This window comes from Eucyclogobius newberryi, unplaced genomic scaffold, assembly GCF_026437365.1.
Source record: "Eucyclogobius newberryi isolate DKJ021-1_F unplaced genomic scaffold, fEucNew1.0.hap1 SCAF_3, whole genome shotgun sequence".
In the NCBI taxonomy this organism is placed as follows: domain Eukaryota; kingdom Metazoa; phylum Chordata; class Actinopteri; order Gobiiformes; family Gobiidae; genus Eucyclogobius; species Eucyclogobius newberryi.
The window spans coordinates 5,560,180-5,582,341 of NW_027315945.1; the positions used below are offsets into that span (position 1 = coordinate 5,560,180).

Here is a 22,162-nt window from a genome sequence, read left to right on the forward strand (position 1 = left end):
ATGAAATGCATTGGGTTTTAATAATGTGCACTGGAAATATCATATTTTGGGACTTGACGCACGCGTGGATAAACTGGACACAGCTGATGCTAACATGCTTTGGGAGCTTTGTTTTGCCAAGCATGTGGGATAGACTTAAGTTAGCATCAGTGGAAATACGGTTTAATACGATTTATCACAAGGTCAAGTTAGATTATTTTCTGTTTGTATCAGCTTTTTGCCGTCTTGTCCAATGTTCTCGCTCTAAAGCGTTCCAGGAGTCAAAGGTGAGCCAGACCGATTTGGAAGCAAGACCTCCCAACGCCCACTTTGGCGTCCTCAAATCGAGTGGTGTGGTTCACATGAGACAGTAGAGACACTTTTGTTATCTCTGAGTCAGAAGCTTAGTCCAGACTCAGAACATGTAAATGGTCTCTCCTCCTCTCTTTTCTCTTTCCTATATGTTTGGACAAAGGCAGGCCAGCTGACCAGAGCATAGGCCATTTGCATGTGAATGGTGAGCTGTGTTTGATCCCTCCGGGCCCCTGCTTCACTCTCACAGTGCATGGGCCCTACCATCAGCATGGACACTAGCACTTTCCTGTACTTTGCCTATGGCAGTAACCTGCTGAAGGAGCGGCTGCAGCTGAAGAACCCATCTGCCACTGTGCACTGTGTGGCTCGCCTCCAGGTACTGCACAACCGAAAACACTCAAAGAATTCAGAACGCAAAGCTGACTTGTTTAGATTCAGTTTTAGGTCGAGGCCTGTGGTTCTCAAATGGGGGTACGTGTTGAAATATTTGCAGCATTTTAATCCAGGTTCTCTCACCTCCCTTTGGTTAGAACTACCATACAAATGGTGGGAAATGTACTCAAAATTGTATTACTATAAAAGTATAGATAGAAAGGCAAAAACTACTTACAATAGAAAAGTATCACCAAAGAAATCTACATAAAGGTCCCATATTTCACAATATTTCTAGTTTCATAGTCCATCCTAAGGAAAGTATTTGTGTTTCATTCAAATAATTCTATAACATTTGCGGTTGGTGGTAGTTACATTTACTCAGAGACATTTAATTGAGTAACTTTTTAATAAATTGTACTTTTAGAATAGTTTTATAATACTTTTACTTGAAATGATAATACTCTTAAACGAGTAAATGTTTTGGCCAGTCTTCCCATTGTTTGCAAAGCTTTAACAAAAGCTTTTTGTTTGAAAAGATTAAAAGGACGCACGATGCAAAATGGAGCGTTTCTTTTAACCTTTTTCTAACATCGTTCAAGATTTGCAACATCAAAAGGTACAAATCCAGAAGCCTTTTTACAGGTCTGTTTCACCATAACCAACTCAGTGCTGACTGAAATACAGGCTGTTCTCAGTTATATAACGTTTTAAAAGCGTCATTCTACAGAAAGCACCCCTACACTGAGGCTTGGCCTGTTGTGGGCAACGGCCTGCAGCTGTGTCCCTGCCAGATCCTGTCCCTGCCAGATCCTGTCCCTGCCAGATAAACCTCACTCTCCAACCGCCTTGGCCCAAACTTGTTTTATTGTGTTATCCAACCTAATATCACAAAACATTTAAAAAAAAAAGATTTTATAAATGTAATCTTGAAATCATCTTGCGACCCCCTGCTCTTGCTTAGGGGCCCCTACTTTGGAGCCACTGTCCTTGGCCTATTTTTCAAAGCACATTCAATAAACCCTGGGTTTAACTCTGGCGGTGCAGGCACTGTAGGCGGTGTAGCAGTTCGACTCTAGAGTTAGAGAACGTGGAGACAGTGAAGCTCACTTATAATGACCCAATTCACCCTGGCAACTGTAAACCACAGGGACACAATGTTATATGACCCTAAACTGTGCTTTGGACAGATTAAAGAAGTGCTTAGAGCAGAAAGTTTAACACATTTATAAACATTTAGTTTGAAGCCAAAAATGTAATTACTCTTTATACCACAATTTTATTGTAGCCTACATACGTTTTAAATGTTTGATGAGTGTTGTATTTGCTCTATTAATCTAATGTTTGCATTTCCCAACAATTTTGAAAATGTAATAAGATAAATGTAAAAGTAGAAATAAATACAAGTCAAATCATGAAACGCTTGTCAGGCCTTAACAGAGTTGGGGGTAACGCATTAGCTGGTTGTCACGAACGGCAGAACGGAGCCAATTTATAGGGCTGGAAACAGGCGATGAATAAAAAGTCTTTAATGATAAGGAACAGAAAACTACAAAACTCTTGGTCAAGAGTAACGAAAATCAAAGATCTTTCCAGCGGTGAGCAACGCCACCAACCGTGGTGTCGGGGGCAGACGAGAGGCGTGGTCAGGTCCGTTCCAGGTTCAGTACACAGGTAGACAGCGTTAACAGGGGATCAGGCAGAAGGCGAAACTCAAGGCGGTCCAGAGTCAGTAACAGCAAACAGGAATAACGACGGTCAGGCAGGAATCAGAGTGAAAAAGTCAAAACAGAGGCTCAGGAAAACCCACTCGAATGCTGCGGCTAAGGGCAATAACAGACAATCTCGCTAAGAGCAAAGAAACACACACACTTATATACTTCACCCAGTAATTAACAATCAGATACAGCTGTGAACCCACTCACAGGTGTGAGGGGCCCATGGGGAGGAGCCTGAGAGACAAAGGGGCGGTAACCAGGGAGGAGAACAAGAAGGGAGGGGGGAAAACGAAGGGGAGCAGAGACTGAAACACCCTGAGTAAAACTAGACAAACTATACATCACCAGACAGACGGTGACCATGACAGTAATGCGTTAAAGTTCTAAAATTACTTTGTTTTGTACACCCATGTAATCTAGTATTAGTTACTTTTTCAAATCAGTAATGCATTAGTTTTGGTTAGTCCTCATCTCCTCACCGCAATCCCAGACCCAGAACCAGATTTGTTTCCCAGCTGCAGAGTAAAGAGCGAGAGCCACGGCAGCAGTGAGTCTTGTCCTCGCCAAAGTTTTGAAAAACTCCTTCTCCTTCGTTATAACCACTATTTTGTACCTGAGGAGTAAATGTAGGATTTAAATAAACTACAGGCCTAAAATAAGAGTGTTTTGTTGTTGAGCGCCGGTGCCTTTGCTAATGCACTCATTCTGTTGTAGTGATGTTTTTCATTGCTTGAGGCCGACACATGCTTATTGTGTGGCTTTGTATTGTGTTGTATTCTGTCAACATAAAAGAGAAGATATGGTAAGAAAACCATCATTCCAGTGTTGCAACACAGGTTATGTAAAGAAACAGATAAAGCTCAGTCAAACACATTTACTTGGCTTGTTTATTTGATATTCTAATGATTATGTTACTGTGTTCAGAAACACAAAAGAAAAATATAAGTTATACAATAATGTTAATTATTGGTAACGCAAGAGTACTTGAACACAGGATTCTTATAACAAATCATTTAAGGTACATTACCCAACACTGTTTATTAAGTCAAACTGGCCAATCGGTGGCTTGTTTAAGCAGACTAAGGCGGTGCAGGCGGTGCAGAGGCGGTGTAGGCGGTGGAGAGGCGTGTAGGCGGTACTGGCGGTGTAGGCGGTGCAGGCACTGTAGGCGGTGTAGGTGGTGCAGGCGGTGGAGAGGCGGTGCAGGCGGTGTAGGCGGTGGAGAGGCTTAGAGGCGGTGTAGGCGGTACTGGCGGTGTAGGCACTGTAGGCGGTGTAGGTGGTGCAGGCGGTGTAGGCGGTACTGGCGGTGCAGAGGCGGTGTAGGCGGTGCAGAGGCGGTGTAGGCGGTGCAGAGGCGGTGCAGGCGGTGTAGGCGGTGCAGGCACTGTAGGCGGTATAGGTGGTGCAGGCGGTGGAGAGGCGGTGCAGGCGGTGTAGGCGGTGCAGGCACTGTAGGCGGTGTAGGTGGTGCAGGCACTGTAGGCGGTGTAGACGGTGCAGGCGGTGGAGAGGCGGTGTAGGCGGTGCAGAGGCGGTGTAGGCGGTGCAGGCACTGTAGGCGGTGTAGGTGGTGCAGGCGGTGGAGAGGCGGTGCAGGCGGTGTAGGCGGTGTAGGTGGTGCAGGCGGTGGAGAGGCGGTGCAGGCGGTGTAGGCGGTGGAGAGGCTTAGAGGCGGTGTAGGCGGTACTGGCGGTGTAGGCACTGTAGGCGGTGTAGGTGGTGCAGGCGGTGTAGGCGGTACTGGCGGTGCAGAGGCGGTGTAGGCGGTGCAGAGGCGGTGCAGGCGGTGTAGGCGGTGCAGGCACTGTAGGCGGTGTAGGTGGTGCAGGCGGTGGAGAGGCGGTGCAGGCGGTGTAGGCGGTGTAGGTGGTGCAGGCGGTGGAGAGGCGGTGCAGGCGGTGTAGGCGGTGGAGAGGCTTAGAGGCGGTGTAGGCGGTACTGGCGGTGTAGGCACTGTAGGCGGTGTAGGTGGTGCAGGCGGTGTAGGCGGTACTGGCGGTGCAGAGGCGGTGTAGGCGGTGCAGAGGCGGTGCAGGCGGTGTAGGCGGTGCAGGCACTGTAGGCGGTATAGGTGGTGCAGGCGGTGGAGAGGCGGTGCAGGCGGTGTAGGCGGTGCAGGCACTGTAGGCGGTGTAGGTGGTGCAGGCACTGTAGGCGGTGTAGGCGGTGCAGGCGGTGGAGAGGCGGTGTAGGCGGTGCAGAGGCGGTGTAGGCGGTGCAGGCACTGTAGGCGGTGTAGGCGGTGCAGGCACTGTAGGCGGTGTAGGTGGTGCAGGCGGTGGAGAGGCGGTGTAGGCGGTGCAGAGGCGGTGTAGGTGGTGCAGAGGCGGTGTAGGTGGTGCAGAGGCGGCGCAGGCGGCGTAGGCGGCGTAGGCGGTGCAGGCGCTGTAGGTGGTGTAGGCGGTGCAGGCGGCGTAGGCGGTGCAGCCGGTGCAGAGGCGGTGTAGGCGGTGCAGAGGCGGTGTAGGTGGTGTGTAGGCGGTGCAGAGGTGGTGTAGGTGGTACTGGCGGTGCAGGCGGTACTGGCGGTGCAGGCGCTGTAGGCGGTGCAGAGGCGGTGTAGGTGGTGCAGAGGCGGCGCAGGCGGCGTAGGCGGTGCAGGCGCTGTAGGAGGTGCACAGGCGGTGCAGGCGGTGTAGGTGGTGCAGAGGTGGTGTAGGCGGTGCAGGCGGCGTAGGCGGTGCAGCCGGTGCAGAGGCGGTGTAGGCGGTGCAGAGGCGGTGTAGGTGGTGTGTAGGCGGTACTGGCGGTGCAGGCGGTGTAGACGGTGCAGAGGCGGTGTAGGTGGTGTGTAGGCGGTGTAAGCGGTGCAGGTGGTGTAGGCGGTGCAGAGGCGGTGCAGAAGCGGTGCAGAGGCGGTGCAGAGGCGGTGCAGGCACTGTAGGCGGTGTAGGTGGTGCAGGCAGTGGAGAGGCGGTGTAGGCGGTGCAGGCACTGTAGGCGGTGTAGGTGGTGTAGGCGGTGCAGAGGCGGTGCAGGAGGTGTAGGCGGTACTGGCGGTGCAGAGGCGGCGCAGGCGGCGTAGGCGGTGCAGGCGCTGTAGGAGGTGCACAGGTGGTGCAGGTGGTGCAGGCGGCGTAGGAGGTGCAGAGGTGGCGCAGGCGGCGTAGGCAGTGCAGGCGCTGTAGGAGGTGCAGAGGTGGTGTAGGCGGTACTGGCGGTGCAGGTGGTGTGTAGGCGGTGCAGAGGCGGTGTAGGCGGTGCAGGCGGTGTAGGCGGTGTAGGCGGTGTAGGCGGTGTAGGAGTGTAAGACACCTTTGCTTCGCCCCTGTAATATGGTGAGATCAGGGCGGCCTAAGGCAGTGCAGCCACTGAAAAGAAAGTGATGCTGTGCAGACAGCGCACAGACAGCTGATCTGTTTTGATCGAAACGTAACGTCCTGCAGTTCTGCCCCATTCCTCCCCCTTTCTCATCTCATCTCTCGACTTTCATATCATCACTGTTGGTCCAGAATGTTGTACAGTATAGACAGTGTAAGTAATATATGATCTTGTTGTGCTAAAAGTCATTTTAATCTTGGATCAAGGCCAAGCTTTACTTTATTGTGAGCTCATTGTTTTCTGCTCTGGTGATGTGCGTGTCAGTCCGTGGTGTGTGAGGAAGACAGGAGCATTCACTGCCTTTTATTTTGATATGTTCAGCGCCCAAAAATATGAGCTCCATCTTTTCCTTGATTTCAGAAGATTCCAGGCTGTTTCCCCGCCCCTCGGCTTCAGCTGCCTGCTCTCGCCGATAATCCCATCGTCCCCGTGTTGAGGTCGTCATGCTGTTACCTATTTGTATTTATTTTGATCTCCATTAGCTGTGAAAACTATTCTTCCTGGAGTCGATTCTATCTCCGCTTGTTAGACAATACTGTACTGTGAAAAACAGTACATCAACTTTAACATGGACGGGTTGATTCTTCAAGAAGACAGAAGTTCAGGGTCCTCATTTACACTGCGTTCCAAACTATTGAGCTAATTATATTTTTCTCAGATTTTTCCAAATAGAAAATATAAATGAGTCATCAACCTTTAGAGTACAATTCAAATGATGTTGAAAAAAACTCCCAATGATAACAGTATTGTGGGAGAATAGCCTCCCAAAGCTGCTTTTTGGACGTGAACTGCCTCCCGCCCTCATAGATCTTTCACCTGAGGATGCTCCAAAGGTTCTCAATAGGATTGAAGTCAGGGGAGGATGGGAGCCACACTATGAGTTTCTCTTCTTTTATGCATGAGGATGATTTTGTCACGGAAAGCATGGTTCGTCTTTTTGTACCATGGAAGAAAGTGGTCACATATTTTACAGAGGTCATTTTCACATTTCCAGAGACCTTAAAGTGGCCAACCAGCTCTCTCTACATGAAACTCAAAACATGTCTCCACCATCTCCTTACTGAAGTCGCAGCCTGGTCGGGACATGGTGGCTGACCATCCATCTGGACCGTCCAGGGTTGCACGGCACTTATTAGTGAACAAGACTGTTTAAAAATGAGTTTTCATGTATTTCTGGGCTCACTGGAGCGTTTCTGCTTGTGAGCATTGATTAAGGGCGACCGTATAGAGGGGTTATGCAGAACGTTGATGTGAGACTCCAGAGGCACCAGCAGCTTCAAATACCTGTTTGCTGCTTTGTAATGGCATTTTAGCAGCTGCTCTCATAATCTAATGTATTTGTCTTTCAGAAAACTACGCTTAGGTTTTCATGAAATATCTAATGATTTTTATAGCCTGTCCAAGGCATCTTGTCGAACTATTTCATCCTTTTTCTGTCCCATATTGCTTGAAAATGGTGGTCTGCTTAATAACATCTTTCTTCAGTAGTTTTTCCTTTTAATATGACTTAACTGGCAAACTAATGGGCACAAGTGTCTAAGATTGATTTCACTGACCCAAAGGGCCCAAAGAATACAATCCATGAGTTTCACTGGGAAACAAACAAAAATGACCTTAATGACACAAGTTGCATAATCATTTGGAACGTGGTAACAAAATGTGTGATCTGTAAAAAAAATACTTGAAAATGTGCGAACGTCCACGCAAACTCTGGAGCTTGCGTGGACCATTATTTTCATAGGATAAAGGTTTGCGGCCTCTATAGTGTTTCCACCTCCATCTTGGAAAATGTCTTTCTTCTTCCTTCAACACCAACAGTAGGCCCTATTCACGATAGGGCCTAACTCCGGTTGCCGTTCAAATCTTCACTTTTTGTTCCATTCATTCTCTGTGGGAATTAGCAGAGTTTTGCACATATAAAACTCTGTGACATCAGAGCGTGAGCTACCGATGGATAATCAATGGCAGCATGTTTGACTCTTACATAAAAGGAAACCTACGTGTTTATAAAAGTGTTTTTGTCTCAAAGCTAAAGGCTAACATACGTTCACTTAAGTATAAAACAGACAAACTTGATAACAGTACATAGAATATAAAGTGGAGTGTTTTTGTAATCAGGTTAATTCAGGTTGTGCTGTTACATTATATATATTATACATTACATTTATTGTATGTTAGCATTATCTTAGGGACAAAAGCACTTACATGTATAAACATATAGAAGTCTCCAGATGAAGTATTCGTAAATGTCTGAACATGCTGCCTGTTCCGTCTGGAACTCACGCTCCGCTTTGTCTTCATTAATTATTGATTTATTTAGCAAGACTAATTCCCCATAAGGAACGAATGGAGCAGGAAGTGGACAACAACAGTAAGACAACAGGAACTTGTTGGCTTTGCAAAAATACAGTCACTATCAGTGAAAAATTCAGATTTTTTGCTGTAATACAATGAGTACAAGGGTCAAGTTATGCATAGAAATGATCTGGTCAAACATTTGTAAATTTACATTTTAGTTATTCCATGGCAAAGTAGAATATAATCGTCACATTGTGGATTCTGTAAACAACCAAGAAAACCTGTTTAAGGCCAGGTTAGTTTTGGAGACACTGGTACCAGCAACTTAGTTAGACTGAACCCTCTTCGTGAAACCGGTCCTCTAAATCTGATTTATTTAAACCCACTTTGTTGCTGATTTCAGGGCTATTAAACTCAGCTTTGTCCTCACTGGGTCTACCTCACACGACGTAAAAGAGACCATTGTCCAGGGTTTTTTTAAAGCACATGTCTCTTCACTGTCGTTTACCAGTTGTATTATTGATGTGGATGAGGTTGCTTGCACTGATTCATTGATTGTATTGTTTCTAATATGTTGTCTGTTTTTACATTTTTGGGGGCTGGGGAATAGAAGGTAATTGTTATAGAATGTGAAGGTTTGAATTTGAAATGTTGGTGAATTTCTATACCTGGATTTTTTATTCTAAAAAAACATTCAAAAATTCACAGTAAACACAGCAAAGATTCAAGATGCTAATATTCAGTCACTTGCTTTGCTAAATTACAGTGAATTTTACACTGAATTTAAATTGATAAATTTGAGCGCTTTACATTTTTACCTTTTTCATTTTTAAACAGAGAAAGAACAATATTTGATGGCATATAAGAGCCATTAAAATATATATATATATATATATATATATATATATATATATATATGAGGGCACAATTAGAATAAAGTCATAACATATCAACATAATTAGATTAAAGTCAAAGCCAGAAAAAAAGTCTTACATTTATGCAAGACCCACACATGTGCACCCAACTCCGGGCTATGTCATTTTACACACTTATCCCAACTGTGAGTCAGCTCTGATTTGCCAAAAGCAAACACAAATGAAGTTTTTACCTTGCTTTCAAGACCGAGAGCATCCTCTAACTACACTGCTTGTCTCCAAATGTTTACATGTTAGTCCAATGCACAGATCTTAGACTGGGTTTAGTCCCTGATCCTTCATTCTGTAGAACATAAACAAGGCCTGCCGCAGTGCAGGGTCAGGAGCACTGGCTTGTAAAATTATGAGTTTATTCTCATACAATTATGAGTTTACTCTCATAAAATTTACTTTTTTTCTAAATTTGAATTACAACTTTAATGTTAGGATTACTTTTTTTGTTTTGCATATATATATATTTTGGAATAGCCCTTATGCACCGTGGTAACAATTAATATGTACACTGCAAAATTCAGCGACTGAAATTCAAAAATAGAAAAAATGTCAGTATTTACAGTGCAATTCAACATCTGATGAAACAAGCAAACATCCGTACGGGGGTCGACCCTGCTTTTCCTCTGTCGGCATGCACCCTCTCGGTCCTCAGCTACCTGTGTGTGTTGTGCAGGGCTACAGGCTGGTGTTTGGGAACCACAAGGGCCTGGCCAGTGAGCGCTGGCACGGGGGAGTGGCCACCATTGAGCACAGCCTGCGGGACGAGGTGTGGGGAGTGGTGTGGAGGCTGAGCATGGCAGACCTGGAGTCCCTGGACAGGTGAGGCGGTTTGGTTTGCTTTATGTTAAGCCCACATTTCCTGGGATCCAAAATGCACACTGTTTCCCAAGAGTGAGTCTGGTCTCATTCCCTCAATGCTTTACATAAAGAGAGGTCACAATGTTCCATAGAGGCTTTGCAGGGATGTGAAATCAAATCTGAGAAGTAGTTTCCTGTTCACGCTAGCTTTAGCCACACAAACATCTTTTGGTGAAATGTTGAGCTCGGCCTCATAGTAGTATTTGGTTATGTATGGGTGATGTCATTTGTATTCATAGCAGAGCTCTAGACGCTGCCAGGACCTGAGCATGTAGACACCCTCATTAAGAGAACTGCACACTAAGGGCCTAAACACACTGCACGCCACAGCATTTATGTGCGTAAGCTTGCGTAACCACAGCCGTGCGTGAACATGAGGACGACCACACGAGCAGAACGTCTGTGCGCTGGAGGCGGAGTCTGTGTGCTGGTGGCGGAGTCTGTGTGCTGGAGGCGGAGTCTGTGTGCTGGAGGCGGAGTCTGTGTGCTGGAGGCGGAGTCTGTGTGCTGGTGGCGGAGTCTGTGTGCTGGAGGCGGAGTCTGTGTGCTGGAGGCGGAGTCTGTGTGCTGGAGGCGGCGTCAGCTCGGGACTCGCCCTGTGTTTCCCGTGCGGTTATACACAGGGCGTTACCGCGATTCTGCAGACCAGAAACTAGACTTCCTGTCTCGGCGAAAAATCGTCTGAGGTGTTGGCCCAGCGGTTAGAGACACTAACATTGTTATTGATCATTATCATGGTCATTTGTTATTGAAATGCAAAAAATAATAATAATAACCCACTAACACTAACCCCCTAACCTCTAACCCTAACCCCCTAACCCTTAACCCCTAACTGTAACCCGTAACCCCCTAACCGTAACCCTAACCCCTAACCCTAACCCTAACCCCTAACCCCTAACCTCTAACCTCTAACCTCTAACCTCTAACCTCTAACCCCTAACCGTAACCCTAACCCCTAACCTCTAACCGTAACCTCTAACCGTAACCCTAAGCCCTAACCCTTAACCCCCTGACCTCTACTTCCTCTGGTTAAAACAAGTTTATGCCATGGCTCTGTATTAGCAAGAGTGAAGTTGACTAATCCCAAAACAAACTAGACTCTGCAATCTATAAGTTTAAAAAGTTTAAACCCCAAACATTTTTAGGTCGGGTCAGAGCGGGAGTCGAACTCAGGATTTCCTCAACCCCGATCAGTGTCTCTAACCACTAGGCCACCACATGTTGAAACAATGCCGCTGCGAGACAGAAAATGTCTCCAGAATCGCGGTAACGCCCTGTGTATAACGGCATCTCAGTGTTTCTCTGTGGGAAAACCTCACATATAGACTTATATATAGAGTGAAAATGAACACATGAATAAGCTTGTATTTACCGTCAGTAAAGTTTGACAGTCTTTCTGAACCTGAGCTCTACAAACGACACAACAAACACATGCTTTCTATGTACAGTATATTGACTGGGAAATTCTAACTCCCGTCAGGCGTAAAAAAAAAATGACGTGCGGGACCCTACATGCGTCCTTTGTGGACAGTGGAGCCCTTTTCATTCATTTCTAATACTGGAAACAGAAAAAAAAACGCATCCAAAACGGGCCAGCTTTTGTTTAATTACACGTGCTGTGAGCCATATGCCTAAAGTGAACTGGACCAGGAGATCATGAAAGGTGGAAACATGGCTTCTGTTGAGACTTCTTCACCTGAGGCTTTTGTTCCAGACAGGAGAACGTGACACTGGGAGCCTACAGCCCAGTGGAGCTGTCGGTGAGGACCAAAGGAGAGGACCTCAGCTGCCGCACTTACATGATGAACAGTTGTGTGTACGCCCCACCATCTCCACAGTATCTCAAGGTAAGTGTCACTTCACCTGAACTTCTGATGGAAACCACCAGCCCACATACACACTAGGGCTGTGCTCAATATATCGATATTGTGATATATCGTGATGGACTTCTTGGCAATAAGTGTATCGATACAGATGATATGCTTAAACGACATCAAGTCATTAGAAATGTCTGAGGTCTACATTTCTGAACCTTCAGACTGCTGAATCTGAGGAGCTGAAAATGTGACTCAATCGTAGGACAGTTGTGTTCTGAGAGGACAGTGTGATCATGAAATTCTTATGCATTCAACTCAACCAATCAAATCAATTTTAACACCGGTTTTGAGGGTTTTCCATGAATCAGGACGCGCATTGTCAAGTTTGCTGTGTCGGGATTCATATCGTATCATTGTGAAGTAATAACACCAGCAATATAACACGCCTTTGTTTGCAAAATACATATATTTTTCAAAAACACATCAGAGTTAGGAGCATGCTCTTGGGAGTGTAAGGTCCCAGTTTGAGGAGCTCACTGATTCCCTGTGATGTTTATCCCTAATGTTGTTATGAGGTATGATAACAATGTATTTTTACTGTACCTTAAATCCTGAGCCAGAGCTTGTCCTGGAGCATAAATGAGCTCCTTCTGGTTTTACACGTAACTTTAAAAATTGTATTAATTAGACATTCTAAACTGCCAATAGTTTCAAACTGAGCTGAGGAACAGGGCAGCATTCATAGAAAGAGCTTTTAATAACTCATAATGTCTAGGCATTTTGTCCAGGCTAATGTCCACATGAAACATGTTGTGTAATCCCTCATCCGTCCAGGAGTGTTCCGTTATAGAAAAAGATTCAGTTGTAGTCATCTGGACTCTGGCTCAGGGGCGGGCTCATTGGCAGGCTCAGGGGCGGGCTCAAGGGCGGGCTCATTGGCGGGCTCAGGGGCGGGCTCATTGGCGGGCTCATTGGCGGGCTCAGGGGCGGGCTCATTGGCGGGCTCATTGGCGGGCTCAGGGGCGGGCTCATTGGCGGGCTCAGGGGCGGGCTCATTGGCGGGCTCAGGGGCGGGCTCAGGGGCGGGCTCATTGGCGGGCTCAGGGGCGGGCTCATTGGCGGGCTCATTGGCGGGCTCAGGGGCGGGCTCATTGGCGGGCTCAGGGGCGGGCTCATTGGCGGTCTCAGGGGCGGGCTCATTGGCGGGCTCAGGGGCGGGCTCAGGGGCGGGCTCATTGGCGGGCTCAGGGGCGGGCTCATTGGCGGGCTCAGGGGCGGGCTCCATCGGTACTGCAGCCAAAGAAATCGTGCGTCCAGAAAGCTTTTTTTCCTTAGAGCGCAATGTAACGAAAAACTGCTCGTGTTCGGCTGAAAGAGCACCTAGAGCACCTAGAGCTTTCATATAGCGGCAATTCTTACCTATTTATGAGTCATGGACTTTTTCTAATTTTAAGATTCTTCAGTTGTCTTTAAAACGCATTTTAAGCTGTTAGCTTCGGCTACGCTCTAGCGCTCCGCTCCAGCCCAGCTCGTGACCGTCTAGACCAATCAGAGCGCGTGTAGGTGAAGTGAATGGGCCAAGATGCCGTGGATGAGCCCAAATGCCACGACTGAGCTACAGGCGTAAAACTATGAATCGATGAGTTTAATAACTGAACAAATCATGGAACTAATGACCACCACAGAACTGAGGGCCCCTGAGGGCCGTGGATCTATTACTTAGAAGCGATGTCTTGAAATGTTTCTGACTGAAAAACTAAATCACGTAATAAATGCTATGGAAATGGAATGTTTTGCCAAGTATAAACTAATCGATGTTACGTTTCGTGTCCATCAGTGTGTTATCTGTATTACACAGACAAGAAACCTTTATACGGACTTAATCATGACTTTAGCATGTTTTGCATGTAGATAAACATGTCATCTGAATACATTTGACATGTTGTAGAATGATATGATTAAAAATCCGTAATTTAAGAAATCACTGTTAGATCAAACATTCCATGTACTTAATAAGGACCAGAATTATTTCCATTGTCAGTGAAAACGTTTCTTAAAACCAGTTGTTTAATATTTGGCTTTATCTCACACTGTGCTCTGCGCTGCTCTAGTAACTCTCTCTGATTGGTCAGTGCGATCACATGGTACGCAAACCGGACGCAGACCTACGTCACTTCTGGGCTGCAGTGTCCAAAGCTAACTGGCGACATGCGCTACTGAGCAGCTCTCATTGGCTTGAATGGGCGGCCATCTTGGCTGCTGGGGGCTTGGGTGGGTGGGATTTAGGAAGAGGAATTGTGCTGTGAAGGTTTTTATGAATTGTCCTTTTTTCTTTGCGGTCGAGCTTATGCACTCTTTCAAGTACAAATTGACGTAGTCTTTTATTAATGAGGCCACTGGTTATTTGTATGTCCACTTTGTCCCACCCGGAGGTGACACTTCCAGGGTCCTGATGCTGAGAGCGTGTGGCTCCGCTGTCCGGGCCAAACACTGGTATAACGCCATCACAAAATAGTAGAAAAAGCTTCAGTTGTAGTCATCTGGACTCAGTTTGAAAAAATAGACGTTTCGACTCTCATCCAAGAGTCATTGTCAATAAAAGAATTTAGATCGAGAACTCCGATATTAATACTGTTCTGTGGTAAGACCCGCCCATTGGGAGGAGCCTTCCTGAAGTAGAAAGAGTTGTTTGTTTCAACAGAAACTCCCCCCTTGTATCTACCGAGCTAGCCTATTCAGAATTTTAATGGGCTATTAGAATCCTCTTGGGTATACTGAACCCCTGGAAAGGTAGAGGACCAGGTACAGGACATTTAGATGCTAATCAGGTACTCAGGGTGGTTGAGCCAGGGTCTCACAAAGACAAAGAGGATTCTAATAGGCCATTAAAATTCTGAATAGGCTCGGTAGATACAAGGGGGAGTTTCTGTTGAAACAAACAACTCTTTCTACTTCAGGAAGGATGGATAGATGGAAGGAAGAAGACAGCTTGTATCCACATTGTTTATTAATTGTTCTAAAAAAGACATTTTCACAAGTAAAGTAAATGGGAACCACAAAACTGTCTTTCTGTAGCTGTAACACTAAATATTTGCAAATACTAATCCTCTTAAAGGATTTTTTGGCCTGTAGCCTTTATTCGGGATGAGAGAAGGTAGGATATGCGGCAAATTATGTAGGCCCCTGCACCCTGAAACAATGATCAAATTGAAACTGTTGGGTCTCCGGACACATCTGGACCAGTGGGTGGCTTGACCTCCACAGCTCCACCAGGCTGTTCCAGGATGTTCTTTTGCATGTGTAGCTCCACACACAAGCTTTGTCTGTGGCTTTTGTTGCTTTGTTATGGTTTGGACGTGGACTATTCTGCTCCAATACACAGAATACACAATATACATTCAGTGTTGTTTGTGCCATGTAATCAGCAGCAGGCACATGTCAGGCAAAGTGCATTCAAAACACACACACTGAGGACTAAGAGGTCTTAACATGAGCAGGATTCAATGTGGATATAAGATTGTGTTTCTGTCAATACTGTTTAACTGTTGTGGCAAATATCAGATAGTATTGAAGGTGCACAATGTAATGTCCTCTTTTTCTGGAATGTTTCACTGTATAACATTAAAGGTCTGCAAAATGAACTTTTTCTCTCTTTTAACCCTGTTCTAAGTGTTCCCTCATCAAAAAATTGCTTTGGTGTTCTGCAACTAAACAAAACCCCTGTATATGTTTGTGGACTGGGAGCATAGCTTTTCTTACATTGTTTTGTTGTAAAATGTGCTTTGGTACAAGAATGATTTCAACAAGTTTAACACCATGGCATCTGAAAAGTTACCAATAGCATCTTTTAATGTTAATGTCATATTGGGTCCAGTTAATCAGTCCAAAGATACTGACAAAGATGAGTTTTAATCAATTTTTATCAAAAAATGACCAAATTTGGATGTGATAGACTTTACTATTCTTCATACAGGGGCAAACATAAGAGGCGTGTGGCCTTATTGAACTAAAGTGGATTAGCCTTTGAGTTTCTGACACAAAGATAAAGATGGCAGATTTGTACTCAAAGGAACTATTAATGGAACTGTGTTTACTTTGATAAATAAGTATTTGCTCCACCAGGAGGCGCTCTCATTTTCTATACTGAAGTTGTGGATCTGATTGCAAACCACTCTGAGGAACCCTTGTCTGTGGCGGAAACTGGAACTTCCGTGTTCAGCCGACATTAAATGTCTCAAGTACTGTTAAATCTATAAATAATACATTTCTTAAATTAGTACATGATGTAGAGCTGATCAATATCCACCAATATACACATTTTTCCAACCAATATGAGATCTTTACTAGAAAAGACATTTTTTTTTATTTTCAACAAAGAAAGGTCTAAAGTTACAGACGCAGACATACGTGCAATAAATTTAAGTGATAATGCTGGAGATTTAATGCTAGTCTACTCAGTGACAAAACAATTTGTAAAAATGATGACAAAGGTCATTGTGACGTACATAGTGGAAAATGACAATGGTGAAGTCTTTCCACTCGTCCTCTGGGACGCAGCAAAGGCAGTTTTGAGGGGCAGGGTCATTGCTGTCGCCTCGGCCAAAAAGAAACAAAGGCTTTTTACAAATAGTTTACAGAACAATTTGCAGAACAAACTGAAGCTGCTGGAGGCTAAATATGCCAAAAACAAAGATCAGCAATAGCTACAGGGAATTGGCCTCACAGGAAAAAACGGTAATTTAAAAAAAGCTCTTCACCAAAGAAAGATAGAATGAAAGCGGTTCAAAACTCACAAAATGATTAGCCTGGAAGCTTAGAAAACAACAGGCGGAGAGAACATTTTTTTAAATACGAGCTAGGCAGAATAACAAACACGAACAAATACAATTAGTATTTTAATCTGTTTACAAAAACTTTTTCTCTAAAATATCAGAAAACAAAGAAAAATAAATACAATATTTTTTTCAAGTTACCTGCCATGGCTGAACAACAACACAAAAAATTGGAGCTGAAATAACAATGACTGAAATACAAAGTGCAATCAAAAGTCTAAAAAAGCCTTTAAGCTCCGGGGAGACGGTTTACCTCAGAGTGGTTAAAGCTCTAAAACACACTGTTATTCCTTTGCTTTAATAAACTTTTAACTGTTGTTGTTGTTGTTGTTGTGCTTCACAGCAGTAAAAATGCATTAAAATCACAAATAATACCTAGCCAAATCCAAAGTTATCGGACCACATTGGCAGCATTCCAGACACTCCTCCCATATTTATTTGACATTGCAGCATGACAGGCGTCTCCGGGATGGACACATCACTTTTAGATTGATTTGTTCCCATATCTGCGCGCTTTCTGCAAACTGCACACGTCTGTGCTGAGCGTATGTTTCTTTTACCACGACTCTCTCGTCGACGCCTCCACCTGATGTGTGGCGCTTTGTATCTTTACGGACCTCGTCTCGTCTGCCCCGCCCTAGATTTAGCTTTAGCTAAACTAATTGTCTCAGACAAAACTCGACCAAAGCTTTAGTGTTAAAACCTGGCTATTGGTCAGTGGGTCAGTGGGCCAGGCTCTTCCTGGACTTTACAAAAGGCTTAGTGCCGACCGACAACCAGCGTGTGTTCTGACCCTGTCCCCAGGCACCTGCCATGAGCTGCGCTTGGACACCAGCACAATGGGCTATTGTGTCCAGCAAAATTATTTACATGTTCAAATGAGTTTTAGAATTGTAGAGAATTTCTCTAAAGAAAGACCTTTTAATTTTAATACATTTAAAAGGTGCTATTTTTAAGCTAAAATTTAAAGGTGCCGGGTACTACCTCAAAATAGTCCCAGATAAATATTTTAGTATTTAAAATGTCAAAAATTTTAAATTAAAAAATTAAATTAAAAATTAAATAGGGTAACGTGTAAATAATTTAAGACATAAAAGAGAAGAGTGCAAACAAAATTCTTTCAGTCATAAACACAGCTAAACAAAACTGTTTTTAGCTTAGATTTGAACATTGTCAGAGTAGAACCTGTCTCACATCTTCAGGAAGAATGTTTCAGATTTTAGCTGCATAAAACTGAAATGCAGATTCTCCATGTTTAGTCCTGACTCTGGCACCAGCAGGAGGCCGGCCCATGTTTAGTCCTGACTCTGGCACCAGCAGGAGGCCGGTCCATGTTTAGTCCTGACTCTGGCACCAGCAGGAGGCCGGTCCATGTTTAGTCCTGACTCTGGCACCAGCGGGAGGCCGGTCCATGTTTAGTCCTGACTTTGGCACCAGCAGGAGGCCGGTCCATGTTTAGTCCTGACTCTGGCACCAGCAGGAGGCCGGTCCATGTTTAGTCCTGACTCTGGCACCAGCTGGAGGCCGGTCCATGTTTAGTCCTGACTCTGGCACCAGCAGGAGGCCGGTCCATGTTTAGTCCTGACTCTGGCACCAGCAGGAGGCCGGTCCATGTTTAGTCCTGACTCTGGCACCAGCAGGAGGCCGTCCATGTTTAGTCCTGACTCTGGCACCAGCAGGAGGCCGGTCCATGTTTAGTCCTGACTCTGGCACCAGCAGGAGGCCGGTCCCTGAGGTCCTCAGAGTCCGAGATGATTCATATGGCACTAACATATCCAAGATGTACTTTGGTGCTAGGCCATGGAGAGACTTGTACACAAGCAGAGCTGCTTTAAAGTCTCAACTCTGAGCCACAGGGGGCAGTGCAGAGACCTGAGAACAGGACTAATGTGATGGTACTTCCTGGTTCTAGTCAGGACTAATGTGATCATACTTCCTGGTTCTAGTCAGGACCCGAGCAGCAGCGTTCTGGATGTACTGCAGCTGTTTTACAGCTCGTTTGGAGAGGCCAGTGAGCGGCCGTTACAGTCTAATCTACTGGAGACAAACGCGTGGATAAGTCTCTCTAAATCTGGTTTAGACACTATATTTTTGATTTTGGCAATGTTTTTTAGATGGTAAAAAGCTGCTGATGTTATTGATTTGACGTGGCTATTAAAGTTCAAGTCTGAGTCCATTATTACCCCCAGATTTCTAATTTGGTTTGTAGGTTTTAGAGCGAGACTCTGGAGGTGACCGCTAACACTTTCTCTTTGTTTCTGTGGCCAAAAACAATGATTTCAGTCTTGTCTGAGTTCAGCTGGAGAAAGTTGTTCTGCTCCACACACTGATCTGTTGAATTCAGTGACAGAGTGAATCTACTGGTCCATATTCACCTGCGACAGTGAAACATAGATCTGAGTGTCGTCTGCATCATTGTGATGACCGACCTAACAGCAGAATGTAGAGGTTGAACAGAAGGGGACCTACAGTAGTTGTACGTCTTCAAAGTATGTGTTTTACGTTATACTGGCAAAAAACAAATAATGACCATTATAACCCCTCAAGGCTTATAAATCTGAACTTTCAAGGGGAATAAAATCTAAATTATATGTTGTATGCATTATTAACCAGGACAACTAATCTACTGAATAAATTATAATCTCATAATCTTGTTATGATGGACGAGGAATAGGAAGTTGTTTGTATATCCCAGTGGAGGACCAAAACAATTGCTTATCTGGAGGGAATTTTGTTGGAAAAATGTTCCACACAATGTCAAAGTGCCCATTACTCACAGGAAAATGCTGACTACAGGAGAAACTGTGGCAGGAGGCAAACCACTGCCACGTGTTTTAGGACAGTCCTGTGGCTGACTCAAATCAACAAGGAGATACAGACTGTATTTGACGTTACATCCCATTAGATTTCAGAACTATGTACTTGAGCCTCAAAGCCTCTGCCATGGACACAATAAATGAATATCTTTTGAATATAATTTTGGCAGCCCCCCTGGCGATCAACTGACATTATAACAGACGTTAGACATACGGAAGAAATGGCTGTCAGACTTGACTTGAAAACGGACAAATTTTAAAAACTTTGGGCGAGATGGGATGTTTCTGTTTGACTTCGTATACTGTACCTTTATTTATGTTTAATCCTATTGTACCATTATTCTTATTTTTCATTCATTCATTATTATTGCTTTTTTCTTTTGCTCTTAGGTCGTGTCCCCAGTTTTTGTGTTTTGTGTGTCTTTAAAATAAATTTAAAAAGAAGGAAATGTTCTTGTGAAGGGTCCGCCACCGGCCACCATGGATATTACTTTCCCTGCAATGTTAAAATAAAAAATATACATAACATTATGCATACAATTAAAAGCACTATATATATATTTCAAAGGTAATAATCTGGACAAAATGTTTCGACTTCCTCTTTGTCTTCATTTTGTAAAACATTGTCCAGATGACTACCTTTGAAACCTTTTCTACAATGGATCACTCTCTGACAAATGAGGGATTACACCAAATTGAATGTATAGTATCCATCCCAGTTGATATCCTTTGAGTCCAACCGTATTGAACACGTTTTAGCTCTTTAACAAAGCATCTTTTCCTCCCTGACTCTTTGGGTACTCTGTTCTCAGGTGATCGTGATGGGCGCAGTGCAGAACGGTTTACCTCAGGAGTACCAGACCAAACTGCGCTCCATCAAGACCAACATGTACGAAGGTCCGCTCCGCGTGATGGAGGAGTTGGAACTGGCGTGGAAAGGATCGCACACAGCCTGGCCCCCCTATGACACTACCCCGCCCCCCGTATGATCGCCACACACAAGCCCCCCCACAAAGAAGGCCCGCCCACATGTGATTACCTCACACAAATTGCGTCTGCCTATAACCTTCTCGCAGAAGCCCCCTGGTCTTTGTCTGCATTCGAAATGTTGGACCATCACTGTCTGCAATCATCTCTGTCTCTACTTTTTGGCAATAAATTTCTTTTCAGATAGTAGAAGAAAAGGCTGAGGTGGTAGTTTTTTATTCCCGCTTTAACCAACAACAAATCACCAACAACGGCACATGAGATAAAGGCACACAGGTTCCCTGCTGGAATGACAGAGGGAGGGTTTAAGTTATAGAAAAACATTATTTATTCATACATTCATTATACAGTTCAGTTCTTGTTTTAATAGTTCAGTCAATTTAATCCATCCCAGAGGTTACACACAACACGGGTCCATGGTAAACCTGCGGAACACTGGACACGGTAAGCGGTGTGGAGCAACAACATGGGAAGAAGGAAATGTGTGAGGTCAGAGGGCGAATGATGTCACGCGGAGAGCATGGCGCTACAGCTAGATAGATCAACCAATTAGATGTATCCAATCAGTTTTGAGGTTGTGGCAGTGTAGCCTGCAGGCTTTACTGCCACAACCTCAAAATATTAGAAACTGATTGTATTTCGTGAGCTGATTTTGTCTGATCATGCAGGAAGGTAAGTCCCTGTAAGTGTAAAAGAGCTTACAGGAGCTCCATGTCTCCAACAGACATGGAGCTCAACAAGGAGCTGCACTAGGGCCAAGTTCTGGCCCTAGTGCAGCTCCTTGTTGAGCTCCATGTTGACAGGCTTCAGACAGACATTTAATTAAATTAAATCCATCCATCCATTTTCTACTGCTTGTTCCCTTTCGGGGTCACGGGAAACATTCAATTAAATTAAATGTATTTTTGTAACACTCAAAATGCCTCAAAGGCAGCAGTGAAAAACAGATTTAACAATGTTCATAGAAAATTAGCAAATGTCCCAACATTTCCTGTCCTTAGAGACTCTAAAACTACAAAACCCTTTTAGAGAACGTAGAAACCTCGAGGAGAAACACAGTGGAGAGATCCTTTTCCCACAGACGGACACGGTTCAATCTGCAGGTGGACTGTGAAGTCAAAACCACTAAGGAGGAGCAAGGGTCAGTTTAGGACAGGGGTGTCCAAACTGTGGCTCGGGGGCGAAATGCGACCCTCCAACTATTTTTTGTTGGCCCTCAGGCTTCCTGCTAAGTATGTATTTACTGTAAAATTGGAAAAATTCAAACATCTTATGTTATACCAACATAATATTAAAGGTGTGGAGGCGCATCGAAACTATGTCAAATACAACATTTTGAATGGTTCACTCCATTGGCCCTCTGTTCCGTATAAGTTTCAAAATGTGGCCCTCAATGAAAAAAGTTTGGACAACCCTGGTTTAGGAGCATCCAGAGCTACAGGTCAGCATTGGCAGTGTGTGAAAAAGTATGGGGAATGGAAGAAGGAGAAACACATGTGAACAGCAATGGCTACAGGTTAATTAAAATATTAAATATTGTTGATAGGAGAAGTTGGAGGAAGCAGAGGATAGTGCTCAAGCTTCCATACTTTCCCCAGAATAGTTGCTCCTAAATAGCTGGGAAACTAGGTTTTATTTCTTTTCCAAACTGGCCTGACCATAAGCTACATTTTAAGCCTCTTAAATGAAGAAACTGTGTCAGCTTCTTTAACATGGACAGGGAGCTGATTTCATACACAGCTTTTAGAGAGTTTTGGGACCACCAGAACTCCAACAATTTGAGAGCCTACAACTCTTTTACTTACAACTCTTTCAAGGATTTTGGAGACAGGAAAGATTTTAAATAGGTCTGTAGTTTGCCGACAGGTTTGACCGTCTGGATCAAGATTGGGCTTTTTCAAAAGTGGTTCAATGACA

General features: G+C 44.6%; 1 protein-coding gene across 1 annotated transcript; it reads left to right on the top strand.

Annotated features, from left to right (window-relative positions):
- The first annotated feature begins 469 nt into the window (after positions 1 to 469).
- ggctb (gamma-glutamylcyclotransferase b) lies at positions 470 to 20,395 on the top strand. Its single transcript, XM_072460664.1, has 4 exons — positions 470 to 670; positions 9,609 to 9,754; positions 11,508 to 11,640; positions 20,071 to 20,395. Exons 1-4 carry the CDS (start codon positions 545 to 547, stop codon positions 20,245 to 20,247), a joined length of 582 nt encoding a protein of 193 aa, XP_072316765.1. The 5' UTR covers positions 470 to 544; the 3' UTR covers positions 20,248 to 20,395.
- The last annotated feature ends 1,767 nt before the right edge of the window (positions 20,396 to 22,162 follow it).

Coding starts and splice junctions, on each gene's coding strand:
- ggctb (XM_072460664.1), top strand. CDS start 545: ATGGGCCCTACCATCAGCATGGACACTAGCACTTTCCTGTACTTTGCC. Junction 671..9,608: donor ACTGTGTGGCTCGCCTCCAG/GTACTGCACAAC, acceptor TGTGTTGTGCAG/GGCTACAGGCTGGTGTTTGG. Junction 9,755..11,507: donor GACCTGGAGTCCCTGGACAG/GTGAGGCGGTTT, acceptor CTTTTGTTCCAG/ACAGGAGAACGTGACACTGG.